Below are 25,953 nucleotides of genomic sequence, written 5' to 3'. Positions count from 1 at the left end.
CTGTCAGGGGGCAGGGAGTGGTTGGATGGGGCATGGGAGTCCTGGGGATCTGTCTGGGGGCGGGGGGCGGAGGGAGGGTTGGATGGGTCGGGAGTTCTAGGAGAGGCTGTCAGGGGGTGGCGGGGTGGAGAGGGATCGGAGCAGTTAGGGAGTGGGGGGGTTAGAAGGGTCAGGAGTTCTGGGGGGCTGTCAGGGGCAGGGGGGAGATAGATGGGTTGGGAGTTCTGGGGGGGCTGCCAGGGGGCAGGGGTGGGGAGAGGGATCGGAGCAGTTAGGGGACAGGGAGCAGGGGGAGGGTTTGATGGGTTGGGAGTTCTGGGAGGGGGGTCTGTCAGGGGGTGGGGAGTAGTTGGATGGGGCGTGGGAGTCCCGGGGGTCTGTCTGGGGGTGGGGGTGTGGATAAAGCTTGGGACAGTCAGGGGACAGGGAGGGTCCTAGAGGGGCAGTTAGGGTGGGAAGGTCTTGGGGGGGGGGAAGTCAGGGGACAAGGCACAGGGAGGCTTAGGTAGGGGGTAGGGTTCTGGGGGGGCAGTTAGGGGCAGGGGGCCCAAGTAGGGAAGCAAATCCCACGACTCCGCCCCTAACAACTGCAGCTGGAAAATTCAAAAGGAACAAATCAGAATTGTCTTTCATGCTTTATTTACTGTAAATACCCATCAGAGTGCAAAGGAGCTGAGAAGCAGCTTCAATACCCACAACAATGGAAAACAGACCCACAGGTTTTGGGAACAGTTATTTTTAATGACACTAAAATGGCAACAAAGTCAAGGAAGTAACAAATGAAATAAATGAGTGACAGTTGCACCTTCAGTGACGTTTTATAATTCTCTGTCCCTTTTTTCCCCCCTTCTCTGTCACACTGGTCATTTGTACTCACCATTTTTCTAGCACTCATTTCCCATCCCTGTTTATTTCTCTGTGTCTTCCACTCTCCTCTGATCCCTGTCACAGATCATTCCCCTCATGGTCTCCATTCTTTCCCCTGAATTTATCCCTTCCCCTCTCACTGCCTCTGGCTCTTTCCCTTCTTCAGATAGTTTTCCTTTCCTTGTTTTGATATTTAATTTTCACCCTTTCTTGTTTTACTTTATATTTTTCTTGGGTTTTCTCTTTTTCAGCCCAGCCTGCACCTCCCCCAATCAATGACTCTCGCAGTGTTACCAATCCCAGAACTTAATAATCATGAGTCAGAGCCAACGATCGTGAAATTGCCCCCCCCCCAAAACACGAGGGCTCCAAACAATGTATTCTGGTTTATCTTCTGATTTTTGAACTCTCCCATCCAGTGTTACCAGCTCTCCCGTAGTTACAGGGGAAAGTGCCTTGGGCCCCTGCAGCAGGAGCTCTGGCTGGGAGACCCCAATGAGACCTAATGACACAGATCTGTACAAACCGCTCCCTGCTGCTGCAGAGCTTCCAGCTTCTCCCCAACCCCCCAAACCCTGATTGATTCATGCTGTGTCGCCGCCACCCCCACATCCACCTGTCCCCAGCCCGGCTGTTAGTTCTGCCCCCTGCCCAGCCCCCACCTCTGCCCTTCAGGGTCCCTCTGCTCCTTCTGCAGCTACAGGGGTTCTTCACCCCCCTTCCATCCCTGGGGATGCAGGGAGGGGAAGGAGCTTCCAGGGGTCATAGAGATGAGAAGCCAGAGGCTGGATAGATGGGAGTCCTCCAGATTCATAGAGACTGGGGTGTGTGAGGTAAGAGATGCTAATTTCAGGGTCCCCAGTATCACGGACACAGTCTGAGCTGGGGTCCCAAGACCCAGAGCCAGGGTCGGATTCTCTCCCGAGGGATGAAGCCCGGTGGGAAAGTGAAGATCTGGGTGTCATCACCAGCATCGATAAATGTCACCTGACCCCGTTCACAGTCCAGACAAATCCGGATCCTGCTGGGGGCCCGGGTTAGGGGCAGGAGGGTCACAGGGGAGGTGAGAGCCCGGAACTGACCCCACCACCACTCCACAGCCCAGATCCCTCCCTCTGGGCTACGGCTGATCCATCCTTTCCTCCCCACAGACTCTCTGGCCACCCCCACAGCCCAAAATGTCCCATCCCCCACCTCCACCTCCCAGCAATGTCTCCCCAAGGTGAATCCCTCACAGCCCAGCACACAGAACACAGTGTCAAATCTCTCAGGGTTGTTGGACAGATGCTGCCACATGCCTCCCCATCTCACACTTTTCCGATCCTCAGACAGGACGAGTTTGGGATGAGCCGTGTCTGGATCCAGAGTCACATTCGCTGGGGAGAGAGAGAATCAGACCGTGAGGGTCAGAGCTCTGCCCTGAGGGAGGGTCAGGGCCGGCTCTAAGATTTTTGCCGCCCCAAGCAAAAAACCCCTCTCAGGTTAGGGAGGGCGGAGAAGCGGAGCAGCGGCGCATTCAGGGGAGCAGGCAGAGTGGAGGTGAGCTAGGGTGGGGGGGTGCATGAAGTAACAGAGGGGGCAAAGGAAGTAACAGGGGGGTAAAGGAACCACTCCCCGCTCCAGCTCACCTCCACTCCACCATCGCTGCCTCCCCCGAGTGCCCCCCTCGGCTTCTCCTCCCTCCCTCCTGTCCTTGCTGTGTGAAAGAGCTGTTTGGCGAGCGGCAAGCCTGGGAGGGGGGGGGAGAAGCGGAGCGGTGGTGGCGCACTCAGGGGAGCAGGCAGAGGCAGAGCGGAGGCGAGCTGGGGTAGTAGGGGCACTTTTCCCCCATGCCAAGGAGTCGGCGCCTATGATGGCCAGCGCCAGAATGCCGCCTCTAGAAATGTGCCCCAAAGGGGCCGGCTACAGGGTTTTTGCCGCCCCAAGCAGCCCCCCCACCCAAAAAAAAAAAAGCCGCAATCGCGATCTGTGGCACTTCGGCGGCAATTCGGCGGGAGGTCCTTCACTCCGAGCCGGAGTGAGGGACCCGTCGCCGAATAGCTGGACGTGCCGCCCGTCTCCGGAGTGGCCGCCCCAAGCATTTGCTTGCTAAGCTGGTGCCTGGAGCCGGCCCTGTGGAGGGTTTGATGGTGTCAATGACAGGATCTGCCCCAGCTGGACAGTGACTCAGGGAATCTCCTTCCTCCAGGATTTACCCGTCAGCAGGGCCGGCTCTAGGTTTTTTGCCACCCCAAGCAAAAAAATTTTTGGCTGCCCCCCACCCTAGCCCTGGGCTGTCACCCCCCCCACCAATGCCCTCCCCCACCCGGACCCCCTGCCATCCCAGGCCTGGTCTCTCTCTCCCCCCCTACCCGCACCCCCTGCCGCCCCAGGCCTGGTCTCTCTCCTCCCCCCTACCCGCACCCCCTGCCGCCCCAGCCCTGGGCTCCCCCGCCACCAGTGCTGACTCCGCCCGCTCCCCCCTTGCCTCCAGTCAGTCCGGCGCTGGCAGGGTCGGGGTAAGCAGTGGGGCTTTCAGGCCACGCCTCAGCCCAGGGTCCCTCCAGCCAGGGATCCCACCTCCAGGACTGGCCGGATCCAGGAGGGCAGAGCTGGGGGACCGCCCCGGCAGGGGGCTGAGGAGCCGGGACAGGGTAGCCCCAGAGGGAGTGGAGCCCCGGAGAGCGGGATGCAGGCCCTGCATGGCAACACCCCTCCCTCAATGGCCCCGCTGCTGCTTCTGCTTCTGGCTGCCCTGCTGCTGTCCCTGGGCAGCTCGGGCTGTTTCGCCTAGCCCCAGCTGCGGCACTCGGGGGCGGCCGCCCTGCGGTACCTGCAGGTGACTCCCTGTGCCCCGCGGGGCGGCCCCCAGCACGAGTATCTCCTGCTCGGCCCAGCCACAGGGTACGGGCGCTGCTCCCCCACAGCGTGAACCGTAGCAGCCCCAGGGCTTCCTGCGCGCACCACGCACTGCTGCTGCCAGGGCCGGCTCTAGGCTTTTGCCACCCGAAGCAACAAAAAACAAAAACAAAAAAAGATGGCCGGAATGCCGCCCCTGAAAATGTGCCACCCCAAGCACGTGCTTGCTTTGCTGGTGCCTAGAGCCGGCCCTGCCCGTCAGCTCAGAGATCTCAGCACAGGGCTGGGGGGAGTCACTCCCCTGGCAGAGACAGTCAGTGACAGGGTGAAAGTTTCGGCTGCGCCAGGCCTGAGACTCAGAATCTTTCCCCTCCTGCCCCCACCTGTCCCCGGGGAAGGGACTAGAGACTCTGGGAGCCCCAGCAGATGGTACAACTCAGTGATCATTGACAGAGCTCCCCTCCCCCTCCCACCTTAAATCTCACTGTGGCCCAGCTGCCCCTGTGCTGGACTTTGCTATGGGGCCTCCCCACTGCACCCTGACTGCTCTGAAATGTCACAGCTCGGACAGCAACAGGCCACATGGTACCAGGATTGAACATGCCCAGAATTTCACTGCTCAGCAGCAGTCACAGCACAAAAGTACATTAGCATGAGGCAGAGAGTGAGGGGTCAACACAAGGGAAGGGGAATGAGGTGGTGGAATGAGGCAGAAGCTACAAGTGTGGGGGGAAGTGTAGAATAGGTGGCTGGTGGAAAGAGGGAGAGGGTCATGCTAGTGATGGGGAGGCTAAAGTGACGTCCTGTTTACCAGAGACAGGAGAATGCTGAGATCATGGTGGATGGAGACAGGAGAAAAGAGACAAGCTCACAGCTCTGATCACAGGAGCTCCCAAGATGTGTATAATGGAGCCAGAAGAGCCCCTGTCTGTGATCAAGGCTCTGTTCCTCTGCTGGAGACTGGAGCAAGGGTCGCACACAGACACAGTCCCTGCTCACCCCATCAGCGTGGGGTCATGGCAGAGCTCCTGGCCTTCTTCAGAGGGGAAAAGATGAAGGAAGAAACAGAGAAATTGGAGATCAGCCATCAGCACAGGGAGATAAAACAAACTCCCCCTGGAGAAGTGGCTGTGGAGGTGCATGTCCCACTGGAGCTGCTGTCACAGATCTCTGCAGGGTGCAGTGCGCATGCAGGTGGTGGAGGGGCAGGAAGAGCAGATGCAATATGACGTAGATTAATTACAGTGTGGTAAGACCTAGGCACAAACCCCGTCTCACCTTGTAATGCACCGTGGAATGCAGGGTGCAGGGGAGGTCTGCCCTAAAACTATCACATCCACTCCCACATTCAAGGAAAAAGAGGCACATTGCCCCATAGGGACTGATATTTGGACATTGATAAAATATGATCTTTAATTACCTTCTTCTATAGGTGCCACAGCTCTTCTCCACCCTAAAAACAACCACATAATTAGAGAAGAGAGCAGATCTGAACAAATATTGCATGATTCAATATTGTACATACTAATACACTGACGGAAAAAGAAAGTTATAAGTGCATCAGAACCTCCACTGGGTTGCCTGTGTGTCTCTCTCCCTGGGTGGATCTTCACTGCAGAGTTAGCCCAGGATCTTACCTGGCTCTTACCCCAATCTGTTTATTGCACAAGCACAAAAACTCTGCCTCAAGTTTGGTGGTGCTTTACACCCAGGCTGGCTGGCAAGACTTTGAGTATTGGCTGTAGCCCAGGTACCACTTTCATTCAGCTTGGTTACCTGCCCACGTTGCAATGTGGAGGGAGGTTAATCATCTCAGGAGCTGATAGTCCTGCAGTGCCTTCCCACAATTCCTCCCCGGCCATATTTTCTTGGCCACTACCTACTTTACTACTGTATTGCTTATCAATTTTTCAAATTAGCTTTTGGTGTGAAATGCATCCAGTTTAGTCTTTCCCCGCATTTTATAAAGTTACATTACAAAACAACCCACCCCCAAAATAATAATAATAATTAATAATAAAAAGCAAGCAAACAAAAAAGGTTTCCTATTGCATCAATTTAAAAAAATAAATTTAAAAGCGAACAACTCCACCGCAATTAAACAAACTCCCACATGAGACTCCAAAATGGTACAAAAAGTTTGTCAGAGGAAGGATAATGACACTTACTTATTTCGTTATCTCGTTTCTCTAAAAATTAAAGAGAAATAAAGATATATTTTGTTAGGCATTTCCCTTTTCTTATGTTTTATTTCTCTTTATCATCTATATGACAGTGAAGGCTGAGAGAAATCAAACTCCTCTTCAGGACGTCAGACGAGAGGATCCAGTGGTACCTTCTGATCTTAAACTCTCTGACTCCATGGCTCTATTGCTTATCAGTATTTCAAATTAGCTTTTGGTGTGAAATCTATCCAGTTTAGCACTTCCCCACATTTTACAGAATTACACTAACCCTTCCAAAAAAGAATAATAATAAAAAGCAAGAAAACAAACAAAAAGAGGTTTTATATTGCAACAAAATTGTAAAAGTTAAATTTAAAAGCGAACAACTCCACAACAATTATGAGGAACCCATTAGGTACAAAATATTTCCTGTCAGAGGAAGGATAATGACACTTACCAATTTCTATATGTAGTTTGCCTAAAAATTAAACAGAAATACACATATTGTTTGTTCCGAGTTTCCCTTTTCTTATGTATAATTTCTTTTTATCATCACTACAACAGTTAAGATGGAGAGATTATTTTTATTCAGTCACCTATTAAGGAGGTCAGACTAGACCAGTGGTGCCAAAACTTTTCCTGTTGCTCCCTCTCCCCCATTACCAGTAATGGAATCTGTGTGTGACCCCCCCCACCCCATTACTGTACAGTTGGCTCAGCAGAGGAGCTTGGGCTGAAAGCAGAGCTGGGCAAAGAACTGGGGATAAGAGAAGAGCTCGGAATAGAGATGGAGCTGGCCTGGGGGCAGAGAGGGAATGAGGGAAGAGCTGGGCTGGGGGCGGAGCAGGGGGCGAAGTGGAGCTGGTGCTGGGCTGGAGCTGGGGTGGGAGCAGAGCAGGGCTGGGTGGTGCTCCCTCCCTTCCCCCCGTAGAGGCTGGCCAGGGCCCTGCTCGCACCGCTCCCACAAACATTCCTCCACATTCCCCTAGGGGGCCCGCCCCACTGTTTGGGGACCACTGGACTAGAGGATCTGGTCATCCCTTCTGGTCTTAAACACTGTGACTCTATGACTCTATTGCTTATCAGTCTTTCAAATGAGCTTTTGGTGGAAATTCATTCAGTTTAGTCGTTCCCCACATTTTATAAAGTTACATTACAAAACAAACCCCTATACACCCTCCCAAAAGATGATAATAAAAATAAGAAAAAAGCATGCTAGCAAAGAAATGAAAAAAATATTTCCTACTGCAACCATTTGAAAAGTTAAATTAAAAAGAAAACAACTCTACCACAGTTAAACAAACTCCCACATGAGGATCCAAATTGCTACAAAATGTTTCTTGTCAGAGGAAGGATAATGACACTTACTTATTTCTTTATCTCGTTGGTCTAAAAATGAAAGAGAAATAAAGATATATTTTTGTTAGGGGTTTCCATTTGCTTACATTTTATTTCTATTTTTCATGCATATGACAGCGAAGGCTGAGAGAAATCAACCTTCTCTTCAGGACGTCAGAGAAGAGGATGCAGGGGTCCTTTCTGGTCTTTAAGTCTGTAATTCTATTGCTTATCGGTTTTTCAAATTAAATTCTGGTGTGAAATCTGTCCAATTTAGTGTTTCCCCACATTTTATGAACTTACACTAAACTCCCAATCAAAAAACAGTAATAACAGAAAACACGCACACAAACAAACAAAAACAGATTAAATATTGCAACAGAACTCTAAAAGTTAAATTTAAAAGCAAACAACTCCACAACAATTAAACAAGCTCCCACTTCAGGATCCAATTTGGTACAAAAAGAAATTTTGTCTGAGGAAGGATAATGACACTTACCAATTTCTATATCTTGTTTGCCTAAAAATCAAATAGAAATATACATATTGTTTGTTGTTTCCCTTTTCTTATGTTTTATTTCTCATTATCATCAATACGATAAGGCTTAGAAACTATTTCTATTCAGTTTCTTCTTAAGGAGATCAGACGAGATGATCTGGTCTTCCCTTCTGGTTATAAACTCTGTGATTCTATTCAAATCACAGAATCCTAGGACTGAAAGTCTAATCCCCTGCACTTGTGGCAGGACTAAGTATTATCTAGACCACCCCTGACAGGTGTTTGTCTAACCTGCTCTTAAAAATCTCCAATGATGGAGATTCTACATCCTCCCTAGGCAATTTATTCCATTGCTTAACTACCTTGACAGTTAGAAAGTTTTTCCTAACGGCCAACCTAAACCGCCCTTGCTGCAATTTAAGCCCATTGTTACTTGTCCTACCGTCAGAGGTTAATGAGAACAATTTTTCTCTCTCTTTCTTGGAACAACCTTTCATGTACTTGAAAACTATTATCATGTCCCCCTCAGCCTTCTCTTCTCCAGACTAAACAAACCCAATTACTCTATTGCTTACCAATTAATCAAATTAACTTTTTGTGTGAAATTTATCCAGATTAGTTTTTCCCCACATTTTATAAAGTTGTATCCCCCCAATGAGAATAATCATTAAAAAAAAAGTATGCAAAAAACAAAAACATGTTTAATAAATAAATAAAAAGGATACATTTAAAAGCAAACAACTCCACAACAATTAAACAATCTGCCTATGATGGAATACACCAGTTTAAAACCATCCCCTTTGGACTTCATGGGGACACAGCCACTTTCCAGTGGCTGATGGATAGAGTGCTGTGTCTGTATGGGTCCTACACGGCCACCTCCATTGACGATATCATCATCTACAGTGAGAGCTGGGCCAAATATATGAAGCATGTTACTGTGGTATTTTCAGGCTCTCAAGGAGGCAAGTTGGACGGCCAACCCAACCAAGTGTCAGCTGGCCACCCAAGAAGTCACTTACCTAGGGTATGTTGTGGCGGGGGGGGGGGAGGGGGGGAAGGAGCTATGACCTTTGGTGGAAAAGTCCAAGCCCTAGTGGCCTGCGGGATACTATTGACAGTTCATCCCAAACTTTGCTACCATGGCTGCCCAGTTGACAGACCTGGTTAAGGGCACTGCACCCAAAAGGATCCACTGAACCAAAAGCTGTGACAAGGCATTTAGGGCACTACGAGACCTGTTGACCCAGGAGCCAGTAATATTCCACTCAGCCTTCTCAAAGCCCTTTATTCTCCAAACAGATGCATCCAATGTAAGACGCAGAGCAGTGTTATCTCAGGAAGTCGGAGGAGAACACCCTGTTCTCTATCTCAGCTGGAAGTTATTCCCACATGAGGTAGCCTAATAGGTCATCGAAAGGAGGCCCTGGAGGTGAAACAAACCAGCGATGCCCTATGCTATTACTTGTGGGGGCAGCCCTCCCACCTAGTAACTGACCATGCACCACTTCACTGGCTGAAGTCAATGACAGTCCATAACCCAGTCATTATGCAGCGGCATCTCTCAATGCAGCCATAGAGCTTTCAACTGGTACATCATTCAGGCATGGAAAATATATATGTGGACTTATCACAGGACGGTGGGGACACAAACCAGCCCCAGGACACCACAGGCCAGAGTGTGAGGGGAGGGTATGTGAGGGGGTATACAAACACCACACTGGGCATGACAGGGTGAAAGAACAGTACTGGGCCCAGGTAACCCCACCCCTCCAGCCCTGCAGATCATTCTCCAGCTGTAGAAAGGGTTGAAAAGGGAGCAACCCAGCTCAGAAGGGAGAAGCATGGGAGGAGGACAGACCTACCCTGAAGGTTACTGACAAGGGCACCAGAGCAGCCTCCCTGAGGGACTGACTACACACTCAGGCCCGGTTGGGGCTGATGGTTTGGTGCCTTTTCTTTTTCTTTTCACCTTATCTTGTACTTGAAGCTGGGGAAGACCAGCAGCCAGTAGGAAGTGACCCAAGGAGGGTTATTAGGAGGATACCTTTGGGGGCCAGACACTGTCGATCCTCCTAGGGTGCTGGGTCAGAGCCGGGTGTAGTGGGTGGGCCCGGGTTCCCCTATCACTGCCTACCTCACTGCACCTCTGATTAAAAGAGGGTCAGAACTGCAAGACCTACCCACTGGGAGGCAGCACTAAGTGTGATAAGCACTAGGCCACCTAACTCACCAATGCATAGACACCGACTCTGTGGGTGCTCCAGGGCTCAAGCACCCACAGGAAAACAATAGGGGGTGCTCAGTGCTCACCAGCTGGCCACCAATCAGCTATTTGGGGGTGGACCCCAGGGCTAGCTCAGCACCCAGGGACTAGTCTGCACTGAAAACTTACACCCTTCAGACATGTAGCTATGCCAACCTCACCCCCTAATTGGAAGGAGTTTTAAAGGGAGAGGGTTCTCTGGTAACATTCAATAGGGCCCTAAAATGGTGCAGCCTATTACACACACATCAACCCTCCCCTGCCCAACAAACACAGAGAAATAAAAATAAATCAAAGAAACCAACAAGTCTATATATAATTTTGTAGTCAAAATTTGTATTTGTGGAAAAAGGGAAATTGAAACTTACCAACTTCTTCAGTAAGTTTCCCTTAAAAATACAAAAATAAATATAAATTATTTTCCTCTCCCTGCCTCATGAAACAGTGTTAAACTACTACATCCAATAGGTACAAAATTCATTAGGAGCATGGAGGGACAAGTCCAATTTATTTGGAAATTGGGCAGATATTCTTTATGGGCAAAGTGAACCCGGAGCATGGACAGCTGTGTCTGAGTTATGTGACAGTTGATATGATTTTTTTTACCATCTGAAGAAGAAATGTGTTTATTTACTGATTTACCACAGGGGCATTTCTATTGGGCTGATCCTGTAATATCGAGGTGCACTACACTTTGTTAGCAAAAATGATCTTTGAAGTACAAATATAACAGGCTAGGCTTTGCAGAATCTTGTCTCAAGCGGGACAGAGACAGACAGTGATAACCCCCTGAGAACTGGGAAGAGGGGGAGATGGAGAACTGAGCAGAACACAGACGTATCTGCTATGATCTGATTCTTTGGTTCAGTTCGATAGCTGAAGACTCTCCTTCCTCCTATTTTCCCACCCCCAACTCTGCCATCCTGCTCTATCAATACCCCCACCTCCCGCCACACACACATCTCTGCCCCCCACCCTCTATTAATAAATTCACATGAATTCTTCTTTTTTATTTAGGACAAGATCAGCAGGTCACACGTTCTTCTAATATAAAATTCCGAAATTCCTCTTATTTATTTATTAAAATAAAACCTTTATATACAGTATATTTCTCCCTCTGATATTTACCTTTCATTTTAAAGAGATAAACAGTGAGGCCAATGAAACCAAACAAAACCACTAAGATCATACTCAGAGCCACCATCCAGGAATTCACCTTCGGGAAAAATGGATCTGAAAAACACACACACCCAGAAATTGCCTTTGTTTGGAAACAGGGATGAAAATCAGAAGTTTTTATTCCATACAAATACATAAATAGTACCCAGCAGGATTTCTGTGAGATAAGAGTGAAAGAATGGCCATGTCTACATTACACATAATACCAGAAAATGATTTTTAAAATGGCTCCATTCAACATAGATTTAACACTGATTTATCCTGGAAAAAATTGGCCTGATTTGATCCATTGCTATTCAGAGAGCTGTAGAATTCAAGGGCAAATTCTTTGCTCATAAAAGAACACTGACTTCAATAGAGTTACACCAGCAAAGAATTTAATCCTTAGTGTTTAGCAACATTCAGAAATTGTCAGATTAATTAGAATATTTTTGAAAAATCCACTATTATCCCCCAATATTTGAAGGAATCATAATCACAATTTCTCCAAACAATTCTGTATCAAATGAATTCATCTTCATTTACTGTTCTTGTGTTCATAGTGATTCAGACATCCAACCAGGATGGAATTTTTGAAATGTACTTAAAGCTTTCTCTGCCCAGGGTTTGTGGTCTGATACAGTGAAACTGGGGCATCCCTCTTATGTGGCCATTCTTAAATTGGTTGAAGAGTTGACAACATATGAGGGTTGCACCAATTTGAATAAATTAATGCACAAAACCTTAAATCATAAATCAGCTTAATAGTGCCCTACCTTCATTTAGCTGAAGTTGGTAAGGAATTGACTGGAGCTAAATCTATATAGGGCCCTCTGAAACTTATATGAGTGTTCACCCAAGCAAGTATCATTAATTATCTAAATAGTCAATCAGTGCAACTTTTGTGTGTAGACAAGGGTAAAATGAGTCCCTTTGTGGATCCAGACCAAAGTGACTTAAGGCGCGCAAGTCCCATTGAATGTCAGTAGAAAGAACATCACATGACTGAGGTGACATTTCACACAAGTAATGAACAATGAGTTGGGGGAGCAAGAAGATCACGAAGAAGGCACATTACAAAATGTACCACATTAAACAAGATATTATTAAGATAAAGTTAAGATTTCAGAAACATACTGTGTCAGTGGATTGAATGAAAGTTTCTTTTTGAAAGGTTGGAAGTTTGTGTCTGTACGTGCGTGTGTGCTAGAATATCAGAAAAGTCAAACTTAACATTAAATGTACATGAAACCCAAAACTTTGTTGGACTGAATACTCACAATGAAGGGAACCAAACTGCCTAAGCTGTGACCCTGTAAAGATACCAGCCTCCCACCTTCTGTGTTTGTATGTGGATTATGAAATATCCCCCACAGACGTTTCAGTTCTTGTTTTCCTATATTTTGTTTTGTTTCTAGTGGTGGTGAGTTCAATGTGGGATTTGGATGGTAACTGACCTGCCATATAAACTGCTGATTCCTTTTCTTGATTGAGAACGGCGTTCCTGATGCAACAGGACAAGTTTTGGTTTGACTGCTCTGTTACAATGATCACAGTTTCTGTTTCAAACAGGTTGTTATACCCTTGGGATTTAGTTTCAGAGAGTGATGGTAAACGTCGCCCATTGAGACCTTTCCACTGTACCTCAGGCTCTGGGTACCAACCAGCTGATCGACAAACCACCCGGATCCCTCCATCCTGGTGACCCTCAACAGAGATGAGAGGAGCAGAGCCCAGACCTAAGGGGAAAATACATAGAGGTGTCAATTCCTTGAATTCATTTATAAAGCAGAAGGGATGAGGAACAGTTTGTGGATCCCTTACTCACACTACAAATCACTAATTCATGTGGGTAGTCAGTAGAACAGATAAGTGAATACTGGAATGGCTGAAGTCCCAATATTCATGGACACAAAAAACATAAACAAATATTTAAAATAAGTTCACTGAGTCAGTGGGAGATATTGTTGTCTCAACACAGGAGCAACTGAGTGCTGAGTACCTTTGCAGATATGACAACGTAGATACCTGAATAGGATCTGAAATTTTGAAAATCTGATCATTAATGCATTGGATAGATATATTTATTTTTGAAAAAGTCTAACTGGCGTCATGGTTACAGTGTCAAAGCAGCAGAGGAGAAATGCTAGGTCTTGTCTAAGAGTGGTAAATACATAATTAGTAATATGATTATGGTATGATTATGATATAATCATGTTGCATCTTATACAAGATGTGTCATGTAAGGTGTCAATGGAAAAGTTATGATTTGCTGAGTATGATTATCATATTTATATGCATGTATCATTTTTGTATCTGGAGTTATGACTATTGACTGTGTATCTATATTTCAAATGTGCTTGTCCTGGGTAACACCCACAACTAGCCTTTTGGGTACAACAGTGAAGAAGCTAGACAATGCTAATGGCCCATCAGCAAAAACAATAGGACATGGAAAGGTTCTGTCCTCACCGGGGGACACTTCAGACAGCCTATGGATAATGGTTGCCATGACTCATCAAGTATGCAGAGGAATCTGACTAGATCACATGATACTGAACTCCATTTTGGTACCTGTATTTTTCCACAAACTGGGCTGGGAACCTGGCTTGGAACAAAGGGATTCCCACCATATTGAAGAAACGATAAAAGGAGGAAGTGACATCACCAACAGGCCTCACTTTCCTCCCAACTCCACATCTGGATATAGCTCTGGAAGAGCACAGACTTTGAACTGGGGAAGTGCTGGTCCCAGGTGGGAAAGAAGGAAATCCTGCCTGTGTATAAAACATCTACAAACTGCTCATATTATCTAACAGGGTGAGACACTGTTTGATTCAAATCCTGTGTAGTATATTAGGCTTAGAGTGTGTGATTGTTTATTTGCTAAGTAATCTACTTTGATCTGTTTGCTATCACTTATAATCACTTAAAATCTGTCTTTCTGTCATTAATAAATCTATTTTATATTTTTAACCTAAAACAGTGTGGTTTGAGTGAAGTGTTTGGGAAAAATCTCAGCTCAGTTAACAAAGGTTTTGTGCATATTCCTCTCCACATCGAGGGAGGGGCAAACTGGGCAATTGTAATAATCTTTTCTGGTCAGGCTTTTGACCAGGGCAGGACGGTACAGCTCCAGGGTTTTAGGTTGGGGAGCTGGGGGGTGTTTTGGCTGAAGCCTTGCTATTGTGGGTTCATGAGTGCCTGGCTAGATGCATTCATGAACACAGCTGGGTGTGGTCCCTGCCTGAGGATGTTGGTGTGAGTGCAAGTGTGGAGGGCTTTGCAGCTTGTCACAACATCACAGTGCAAGAGGGAACCCAGATTGGTGAGAGAGAGGGCTCAGCTGTACTTCAGTTCCAGGTGGCACCCCGGGGGGAACCCATCACACCCACCACCACCATCACTATTATACAGTTTCAGCAAATAATAACACTGCATTTGATTTTAACTACGCCCTGAAGCAACAACCAACAGTGAACCAATGGGAAAGGCCATAAAAGTCTGGCAGTCCCACCTTAGCCCACATCCTAGAAATGCATGCAGAGCAACTGGAAAACCATACGCATCCAGAAGTCCTTTCCCTCTTAACTAAAGACTGCTTTGGGATCAATTAAGACTGGGCAAGAAAGTGCCTTGGCCATCCTGAAAATGTTTTTAATAACATGTTGGGAAAGTTTCCAGCATATTTTCCCTAGTATGAAAGTGGCTGTTTGCTGAAAGTTAGATACACTTTGTTATTGTAAAAATAGATCACAAGCAGGGAGTCACAGTTGTTGTAATAGGAAAGAACAAACCCAGCAAACTGCACAAAGCTAAAACTGTCACAGGCTACTGACCTGCTACTCGCAGTTCCAATACGGTTTCTTCATAAAAAGTATCATCTTGAACAAAGCAGTGGTATTTTCCTTCATCAGAGTGTCTGATATTGAGAATCCTCAAGGGAACATTTCCATCTGTGAGTCTGGCTTTCAAAAGCTCCGTCCTTCCCTGGTATTCTGGCATCTGCCTTTCATACTGATCCTTCCCATCATGATACAGGTGCACAAAGGGTACAAACTGAGATCGGAACCATCTCACCTCCATGTTTGCAGCGCTCATCCGGGGGAACAGGTGACAGGGTAACACAGCTTCCTGACCCAGGATGGCAGCAACAGTGTTATGGGGTCCAATCACTGTGAACTTTGCTGGAAAATGCACCAGAACAACAACAACGAAAAGCAGCTCAGAGGAAAGTGGGAATTTGATATGAAGGACACATCCAACAGGTTCCATTTCAGACAAACTTTCCAAAAAGTTCAGCCAGAGATGGACACCTGGCATGGAACATTTCAGCCTGAATGTTTAAGAGAGAGCAGCGCTCATGGGCAGCAGGACTGGGGCTCTGTTATAAGAACACTCAGCCTCAGTGTATGGCACATGCACTCAGCACTGAGATGGGGTATGGAACTGATAACAGGCAAGTTTGGCGCATGGTCCAGGCACAGAGCATGGACAGAGTGGGGAGGTGAGAATTGGTAGGTTCAGTGCATGACAGAAGCACACACTGCTAACATGGGGTGGGAAGCTGAAGACAGCTGTATTCAATCCATGTCACAGTCACACATCAGAGAAACTGAGGCAGAGAACTGGGAATGGACGTGCTCAGTGTATAGTTGAGACAAGCTTACTATTCAACAGCCCATTTTTGTAAGTGCTCTCAAATTGACATGCTTGCTGACATTGCCATGAAATTTGCTGGGCCACAGCAGGAAAAAGGGTAGGGTTGGCCAGCCATATTTGGTGTTCTTTCACCAAGGTGTTCCTGAGACACAGCCCTATTGCTAGAACCAGTTGTGGGACTATTATGGTTCAATACTTCACATGCTCAAGAGACCAAATAACCAAACATAGTGAAAATTATTTCCTAAAGACAAAACAGTAAGCTATGAAAAGGAGACATCCATACCCTCCTCCTGGGAAGCAATTCTTATCTTGCAACGTGCTCACCTTACACAGAAGGTGTGCTTGAAAAATACACCCCAAAACCACATATACTTATACCATTACTGTTTAGAAGTGAAAAAGCACTTTATACATCACCTAAGATCCAACCCACCAGTTTCTTAACTTGTTGTTCGGTACCTTCCTTAACCCTGTTTTGGACACCACATTCCAAACCAGGTGGGTGTAGAGGTACATCCCAACCAGTGCTAGGACACACCTTTCATGGCTTTGATAGGCTTCCTATTTTCTCTTGTGAATGCTTACGTCAGATTTGTAAAGTGTTGTGAGATACACCTCTACCCCGATATAACGCGGCCCGATATAACACGAATTTGGATATAACGCGGTAAAGCACTCCGCTGGATCAAAGCAAGTTCGATATTACACGGTTTCACCTATAACGCGGTAAGATTTTTTGGCTCCCAAGGACAGCGTTATATCGAGGTAGAGGTGTATTACATATTTGTGAACAGAACTGTGGGAAGAGCATAATACATTCAGTTAACTTCCCAACACACTCTCTCTATCTAATGTATATTATAGGACTACCGTGCACATAATGCCTAATAATATGGCGTATACTGCACCTAACATATATGTATTAGCTAACAGGCCCAATTAAAAAGTCACATGACATCATTATATTCTGGTTCTTCTTATGTTTTTGTGCAGATTAGTCTCAGACTATGGCTCTGATCTTTTTTACATCTGAAACCCACTAAGTTATTTGATTTTATTATTTATTATTATTATTATTAAACTCTTCAATAAGCGTCCACCCAATGCTCTGGGCATCTTTGACAATCTTTTAAAAATACTCGTGTGAAGAAACTGACCTGTGAATGATCCAAGGAGCAAATAAAATAACCCAGCAGCAGCAACATAATCAGAGCAAACAATGAATAATGAAGGTGCTGATCTTGCTGTGTGGTTAGGTTTACACACTGTGAGTAGTTACATTGACTTTGAGTGAAACATGTTCTTAAGTTACTTTAGGGGCCTAAATAAATCCTCTAAGAAACAGCAGACACGGGGCAGATTCCTACCTGATTCCATCTTGTGAACATAACAAGTAAAGAAGAAAATAATAAAACCAGGGAGAGGGGAGCTGGCTCTGGGTCTGTGACAGAATGAGAGAACCTTCATCTTCACTGTAACTTGATCTAGACAACAGGGGGAGGATAAAAAACTTATCATAATGACCATAACACTGATTAACATTAAATCATTAACATCAAACATTAAATAGGACACATTAAATCAAAAAAGAATAAATATATTGTTAAGTGAACTCTTTCATATTATGGAGTTAGAACAGCCATTCAATTACAGTTGAAAATGTGTTTCCTTTACGACTCTGATTTTGTCCCAGCCCTACAAAATCCACTTTAAAAAAAAGTCAGATCAGTGTAAAAGTTCGTAGTAATTCCATCAAGGGAGAAAAAAGTTTTAAGGAATGAGAAACAGTGTGTGTGTGTGAGAGAGAGAGACAGAAAGATTCTTGGAGGGGTTTTTTGACCCATTTCTTTTCTTTCAACATATCAGAGGCAAAATGATTCAGTCCCATAAACAGAGCTATTAAGTAACAGAGAAAGATGCTTCCCATAAGCTTGGATTTGCAAGAGTTTGTAACTTATTTTAAAAAACAGAAATATACAGTAAGTTAATTCATAGCAAATCTCCCTTTGAAAGCATTGAGAGTAGGATCAGGTCCAGTTTTCTTGAATAAAGTGTAGGAGCAAAGAAATAAATTCTTAAATCAAATAACCAGAATAGTCTGGAGTTACATTACAATGAAAGGAGAGGGGAAAATAGCTGATATATCATTTTGAATATATAGTTCAAAAGCAAAGTTTGTATTCAGAGTCAGACACATTTATCCTGGGATTATTGGATCATTTTGCAGTTAATAATTCACACAGGTAATAAATGTCTACTAGGAGATATCAAAGAACAAGGGAGATGGTATTCAAGTGACAGAAGCTCACTTACCTAATACACCCTGGAAATAAGCTTTGGAACAGTTTTGAGCTCTCTCTGGTGTTCCCAGGTTTTCTAAAATCCTCATCCATTCTCCTCTAGTTAGTTTACATTGTCAGTGACTCGTTCAGTGATGAGACTGCAAAATTAATTCTTGGTAAGAAATTACAGAGACAAAGAGCTGAATCCTGGTCTTTCCTTCCGTATTTCTGCCAAAATGATGTTTATTTTTTGTTGGACGCTGAAGTGAAATGTGTCTCTGTCAATGCCTTCACCAAGCTAGAAAGAGAAAGTAGAAAAGGAACTGGAAAGTTATGATGATTTCAGTCCGTCTCATACCCTGATTATCGTTTGGAGATAAGGATCCTCTCCCAAAGAAGTCCTCCTAGCGTGCCAGTGTTAGTGGCAGTAGAGTCAGACATCCAAGTGTCCCAGTCTGGCAGAAGGCAATGAGATTTCTGAAGAGACTCGGCTTCCTGCTTCTCAAGAACTGGTAAATACTGTCCTAATAACCATTATATTTTTCATCTCATGCTCCAAATGGAAACTCACCTTTTAATTACTTAAGCAACAAGCAAACTTTGTACTGCTACATTGGAGTTTCTGGTGAAGCCAGTGTCTTTATTGCTGTAAGGTTGAAGTTTGAAGTCCAACCCCTCTCTGTTCTCAGATAGGAGTCAAACAGGGATCAAACTGCGTTAGTTGATTCTAGGTTCTGATTGGTCAGCAGACATAGTGTTCTCCTTGTGACAGGATCCCCGTGGTACAACCTGGAACTGGGGTACTGCTGTGCCCCCTTAACTCTCCCGGCTGGGCTGTCTCTCACAATGCTTTGCTAGTGACAAGCAGCAAACCCATCCAGGCTCTTTTATCACTCTGCACAACAGCATGTGGAGCCCCACACCCATCTAGATTGTCTGAATGCTCCCAGAGCCAATCACGAATCATACAGAGAAAGGCACCAGCCAATTCCCCCCAGCTCCCGAGCTGTACACCCCAGAACTGTCCTGTCTTGCCCTGGCCAGAAGCCTGACCAGTGTACGTTTTTTACCCAGTCCGCCCCACCTTCAACATGGAGAAGACACACACTAGCCTTTGTAAACTGAGCAGAGGTTTCCCAAGCACTGGAATGAAAACACACTGTTTTAGGTAAAATATAAAACAGATTTATTAACTACAGAAAGATAAATTTTAAGTGATTATCAGTGGTAGGCATAAAAGTTCAGGGACAATTACCAAAGAAAATAAAAGGTAAGCGCACAATCTAAATCTTAAACCTTATTACACTCGGCAGTATTTAGATCAAGCAATTTTCTCACCACACTGGATGTTACAGTTCTTAATACACAGGCTTGTCTCTCAAGCCTGGGACCAGCCTCCTCAACTGAAGTCTTCATCTTCTTAGCTCATAGGTGCCAACTTTCTAATGTGCCGTGGGGTGCTCCCCCGGCTCTGCCCCAGGTCCTGCCCCCTCTCCAGTCCTTCCCTCAAGGCTCCACCTCCACCCTGCCTCTTCCTGCCCCATTCCACCCCTTCCCATGAGCACACCCTGCCCTTGCTCCCCCCTCCCTCCAAGTGCCTCCCGCATGCCACGGAACAGCTGATCCAGGGCGGGTGGGAGGTGCTGGGAGGGAGGGGGAGGCACGAACTGGTGGGGCCTCTGACAGATGGGAGGCACTGGGTGGAAGGGGATGCACTGATGGGGGGGCTGCCAGTGGGTGCTCAGCACCCCATCATTCCTTTCCATGGGTGCTCCAGCCCTGGAGCACCCACAGAGTCAGTGTCTATGTCTCAGTTTTCTTGTTGCTTCCAGTGTAGGTGGGGGAGGAGAAAGGCAAAAGCATGATGCCACTGTTCCCTATTTTATATCCATAGTCCATGTGCCAAGAAGACACTTGCGCAGACATGGCCTGGTGGGCTTTGCTGAGTCACAGGGTTGAGCAATCCCCCTGGCGTGGTCTTGTGCAACTCAGTCATGGGGTTGAGAAGTCCCCACTGTGTGGTGCTTGCACAACTGTCACTGAATTACAGCTCCCCTGTTGACTAGTGGTCGTTTAACACCCTCCTGGGTGGGGACCATGACCTTTATAGTAGAGACTCTGAAATTCAGAGCATATTTCAGTAACAACCATACAGCAAAATCTCATCTAACTATACATATTTGGACAGAATAACGGGTTTCAGCATATCATGACCTTCCATATGATATCTTACATGGCATGCTTGTGTGAAATATCACAACCATATATGAATAATGAATGTGAGGGTTACAGGGTGCTATTTTGAGGTATGGTGTGTCACACTCCTGTCTAAGTTATCACCACAGGTTACTGAATCCATGAATCAGAACCCTCCATGCTCTCTTTATTCCTTTACAAGTGGACAGTGCATTCCTGGGGTCAGACCCAGACAATCACAGTGCAATATTTGTAGAGGGATATGCAATGGTTTCCCATCATGTCAACAAGACTTGAAACAGCATGGAAGCCATGACTGTATGGATCTAGTTATTAGAGAGACAAGGTGGATGAGATCATCTCTTTTATTGGCAGGGCTGGCTCTAACTATTTTGCCGCCCCAGGCAAAAAAGAAGAGCTCCACCCCGCCATAACACCCCCCCGTCCCCCCCGCGGCGCCGGGCTGGCCAAACCCCACCCTCCCTGGAGTGCTGTGCTGGGCTGCCCGAACCCCCGGAGCGCCAGGCCGGCCAAACCCCCGACCCCTCCCCCCCCCGAGCGCCGGGCTGGGCTGCCCAAGCCCCCACCCCCAGCGCCACGCCGCCAAAACACCCCACACACTGCCCGGCCAAAACAAAAACACTGGGAGTGCCCGCCGCCACCCCAACATTGTCCACCCCTTCTAAGGTGCTGCGCCAAGCACGTGCTTGGTCGGCTGGTGCCTGGAGCCGGCCCTGTTTATTGGACCAACTTCTGCCGGTGAGAGAGAGAAGCTTTTGAGATGCACAGTGCTGGGAAAGGTACTCAGAGGTCATGACAAAATGCAAGGTGGAACAGATTGTTTAGTCTAAATAGTTAGCACATATATGGGACCAGTCAAGGTAGAGTGGCCCGTCAACACCTCTGCAGTCATAGGACAAAGGCGGGGGGGAGTGAGTTACAGATTTTTGTAATGAGCCATAAATGCAGTGTGTCTGTTCAGTCCATGATTTTTAGTGTCTAGCAGACTCGATTTACAAAATGCTCCCTGCTGGTGGATACTTTTCAACTTCTCAAAGTCCCAAAGCCTAACTAACTTAGGCTTTGTCTACACTAGAACTTTTGTCAGTTGGGGTATGAAAAAACACCCCCCAACTGACAAAATGTTACCAACAAAAAGCAGGAGATGCTCTCCCAGCGACAGAGCTACTGCTGCTCATTTTTGCGGGTGATGTTATTTTGCCAGCAGAAGAGCTCTCTCCTGCCAGCAAAGAGCGGCTACACGGGAAACACAGCTGTGCCGCTGTACGGTCTGTAGTGTAGACATAGACTAATTCTGTGTCCCTGCCACCCCCACATCTGCCTGTCCCCAGCATAGCTATTATTTCTACCCCCTGCCCAGTCCCCACATCTGCCTCGCAGGGCCTCTCTTCTCCTCCTGCAGCTTCAGGGGTTCTTCACCGCCGCACCCCCTCCCATTCCTAATGCTTCCAGGGGCCATAGAGATGAGGAGACAGAGGTATATGGGAATCCTCCAGGGTCCCAGAGACTGGGATGACTGAAGCTAGAGAAGTTGTCTTTTTTATTCCCAGTGGGCTATTCCCATCATGTCTCAGCAATACCATCTGAGCTGAGATACCCAGAGTCCTCCTGGACCATAGAAAGCAGTTCTCAAACAGGGGTTCGGGGTGCCCTGAGGGTAGGGTTACCATATTTAAACATTAAAAAAAGAGGACACTCCATGGGCGCTTGCCCCGCCCCTTCCCCGCCCCCGGCCCCAGCCCCAACTCCGCCCCTTCCCTGCCCAACTCTGCCTCTTCCCTAAAGTCCCCGCCCCAACTCCGCCCCCTGAGCGCCTCGCATTCCCCCTCCTCTCTCCCAGCCATGCGAAACAGCTGCCCAAGTGCTACCAGCTTCATGGTTTGCTGGGCAGCCCCCAGATCTCCAGACCCTGCGCCCCCGGCCAGGCACTTCCCCAGCGCAGCCGGAGCCCGGGAGGGGAAGCGCCCGCCCGGGGACGCAGGGTCTGGAGGCTGCCCGGCAAACCGTGAAGCCGGTAGCGCTCGGGCAGCTCCGCTCTTCAGCTGCACAGAGCTGAGGTGTCTGGGGGGAGCTGCAGGCGGATTCCCCCGTGGCGGCAGTGGCGGCAGCAGCAGCTGCACTAAGGTTGGTGTCAGGAGTGTTTGTGTGACTTCAGTTTGGGATTGCCTCACTATTTAATGGTTTTATTTTTAGGGCTGTGTGCGCTATGGTCTCTGTTGGTTTGGTTAGTAAATTTGGCCACAATCTCATGAAGATGTTTTCTCTGGAATTTTCTCATAATTTAAAGATAATCTCCACCTGCAAACTCACCCTGTCTGTGAGCTCCTAGGGGTTCCCCTGTTTTTGTCTCCAGTGCAGACGGCAGAGTGTCTGGAGAGGGAAAGGAAAAGAGATGGGATTTCAGGCTTTCATATTTATAACAGCATCACCACTCTGAACTCATAGAACTGTGTTTTAATTAAATACCGAGAGGCACAGGGACTCACTTAGCTATTTAATATAAACTAACCTGAGACCTTCTATTTCCTCTCTGATTCAGGTGTCTCACAGCCCTGGAACCAACATCCTTGCAGCCTCACAACAATCTCAAGACACATAATCTGTAAGTAAGATTTACTTTTCCCCTCCTCATCCCTTCCCACCCTTCAGACCCCAGTTGGTTTGTCTTATTCACTTACTGCATTTTGTCGTAACCTAGACCCAGATCACGCAAAGACTTTGGCATAAAAGTAATTTTACCCACTTTGGTCCCTTTGACTCTAACAGGATGTTCAGAGATTGTGAAATCCTGGCTCATATTGTGAGCTGTTGGGTCTGTTTACTCAGCGTCTCTACAGAAAGCAGCACGACGGGGCCTTGCCCTACATAGGCAGAAACAGGAATAATACTAAAATAATTTTACCCATGTGGAAATTGAGACAGGGGAAGGTTGGCTCCATGGGCTGGATTCACCCCTGTACTTGTGAAAGGAGAGAGGCTGGAGATTTGTAGCCATCAGTCACACTTCTTCATTCTGCTGCTATTTCATGTTTGATTCCCCACCCCTCCATGGAGAAGAACATCAGACCAAGGAGTTGGTTAGTAGCAGGTGACCAGGCCACCTGACTCTGTAGCATCCCAGCATCTTCTCCACAGGATGGCCAAGCCTTTTCACAGTCCATTGTCTTTGCTGATGGGCCATCAAGCCCTGTCTGGCTTTTCCATTGTAGTCCCTGAAGTGTCAGCAGTTGGAGTGACATAAAACAACAAATATGAAATACAGATACACAGGCCAGTATTCTTAACTTCATTTACAAAAAGGATACATGCATACAAATGGGATAATCATATTCAGTAAATCATACCCTTTCCAATGATATCTTACATGACCCATCTTACATAAAGTATATCTCAGTTATGTCATATTCAGATCATAAGCATATTTTCATAAAGCATGTGGAATATTATGTTACATCTTAAATCAAAGTCTAATACGTTCTCATGCAGTATTGCTCTTACTGTGACTATTGGTAAATTTTTCATGATCAGCAATGGACATATTTTGTCATGGTCTGTGTACGTACAGTGAAATCAACAGTTACAGACATCTACCAATAAAGTCTAATCCTTCCAAGTCTGGTAACATTAAATTCCAAGGACAAAATCTTGGTTAAACTGGTATCAGTGTCTCATAGGCCCGATTCTCATCTACACTAAGGCTGCTCTGGCTCAGTGTAAAGGAGCTGCAGTGTCACCAACACTCATGATTTTATAATAAGTCTTATGCTATTTGGTGTGTGTGTTAAAGCCCCAGCTCCTGGAAGCATGGGATGAGGTGAGACTCTTGGCTTTTGTTTCGTAAACAAAGGAAGTTTCTAGCTTTCTTGATTGCAGAGAAAAACTTAATAATATGATCCAAGTGCAGCCTAAAGGTCTGAGAAGCCAGACGGCAAATAGAAAGAACCCAACATTTATTATTAATTATTGTTTTTAAGTCTTATGGTTTTTAAGGCAATCTCATCATTTCAGGGGTTCTGACTAATGATTTTTAAAAGTTTGGAGTTGGTAATACTGTGAGAATTCGGGCCTTAACTCTCTATTTACTACCCATGGAAAGCCCCCTAATTTAGTGCCATGATTTATCTAAAACAGCACAGTCAACAGAAAGGGAACTAGACAAAGAGGGCAAGGTGTGGGAATGCTCATGGAGCCGGGCTGTGGGCCCAAGCAGCAAATGAGCCCAGCTCCCCTGAATCGGGGGTGAACTAAAGAGAGAAATTAGAATGTTAATTTTTATATTTAGGTCTTTAGAGCCTTTGCTGGAGAAGACAGGCCTGAAAACACAAACTCCTCATTGCCCACGCAGTATTGCCAGCACCACGTAATCAAAAATTATGAGGTTGGTTGAAGGAAACATGACGGGTTTTCTTGTAAAAAATTACATTCCGGATATTGTTTGTTTGTTTCTGAGCATTCAGGATTCACTCCAGTCACATTCTCAATCTTTCCTACTCAAGAAAGAAACTGAGAGCAAGAAATTGACCTTTATTAAAGTGAGAGCTGAGATTGTCACATAATCACAGGATTCCAGGAGCTGGGGCATTAAGAGAAACAGCAGTTAGAGAAAGAGTCAGTGTGAAATCACTTCTAGCTATTGCAGATCCTTATCTGCCCCCCATCACTGCACTGTCTGAGCACCTCACAAACTTCAATCAGGGCTGGATTAACTTTTTGTGGGCCCGGTGCCAAACATATTTGTGGATCCCCCTGAGGAATGATTGTAAAAGACAGGAGATCGACACAGAAATTGTCTTTGACACAGCACATAGCTGCACAGGTTTTATTAACAATAGCTACACAAAGTGGTTTGGTTGAGTAAGTTACATTAATACTTACTATGTAATATACAAATTACTTATCTGAAGCAAAACTAGTATGAAGAATGATACTGTAAATAAAATGTACGAAAGTTTTCTTCTGATTTTTTGACGTGACTGCAGCAAACGTTTCAATTAAACTTAAGAAGTCTATCGAGTTTACCATCTCCGATTCAATGGATAACAGAGTAAGACTGTTAAGTCTGTCTTGAACCATTGTAGCACGTAAAGCACTTTTTATCCTTTTTAAATGTGAAAAAGACCTTTTCACCACTGCCAGGGCTGGCTCTAGGTTTTTTGCCGCCTCAAGCAAAAAAAATTTTGGCTGTCCCCCACCCTAGCCTTGGGCTCCCCCCCACACACCCCTGCCTCCCCCATCCTGGGCTCCCCCCCCCCAGTGCTGACTCCGCCCGCTCCCCCCTCACCTCCAGCCGGTCCAGCGCTGGCAGGGTTGGGGTAAGCAGCGAGGGTCCCGGGCCGTGCCTCAGCCCAGGGTCCCTCCAGCCGGGGCTCCCGCCTCCAGGACTGGCCGGGACCCAGGAGGGCAGAGCTGGGGGATTGCCCCAGCAGGGGACTGAGGAGCTGGCGCAGGGTAGCTCCAGAGGGAGCGGAGCCCTGGAGAGCGGGATGCAGGCCCCGCACGGCAGCGCCCCGGGCACCGGTCCCCACTATGGCCCCACTGCTGCTGCTGCTCCCGGTCGCCCTGCCGCAGTCCCTGGGTGGCTCGGGCCACTTCGCCCATCCCCGGCTACGGCGCTGGGGGACAGCCGCCCTGCGGCACCTGCAGGCAGCTCCGTGCGCC

General features: G+C 46.8%; 1 protein-coding gene across 1 annotated transcript; it reads right to left on the bottom strand.

The window, feature by feature from the left end:
* Positions 1-599: 599 nt before the first annotated feature.
* On the bottom strand, positions 600-17,276 carry LOC101950199 (butyrophilin subfamily 1 member A1-like). Its single transcript, XM_065565099.1, has 7 exons — positions 17,164-17,276; positions 14,971-15,318; positions 12,589-12,870; positions 11,102-11,206; positions 5,874-5,894; positions 5,126-5,158; positions 600-2,243 (listed from the first exon to the last, which is right to left on the bottom strand). Exons 1-7 carry the CDS (start codon positions 17,261-17,263, stop codon positions 1,732-1,734), a joined length of 1,401 nt encoding a protein of 466 aa, XP_065421171.1. The 5' UTR covers positions 17,264-17,276; the 3' UTR covers positions 600-1,731.
* Positions 17,277-25,953: the final 8,677 nt, after the last annotated feature.

Source organism: Chrysemys picta, chromosome 12, assembly GCF_011386835.1.
Source record: "Chrysemys picta bellii isolate R12L10 chromosome 12, ASM1138683v2, whole genome shotgun sequence".
Classification (NCBI taxonomy): domain Eukaryota; kingdom Metazoa; phylum Chordata; order Testudines; family Emydidae; genus Chrysemys; species Chrysemys picta.
Note: the sequence above shows the minus strand (reverse complement) of the source record. Positions and strands in the feature narration are given on the sequence as shown.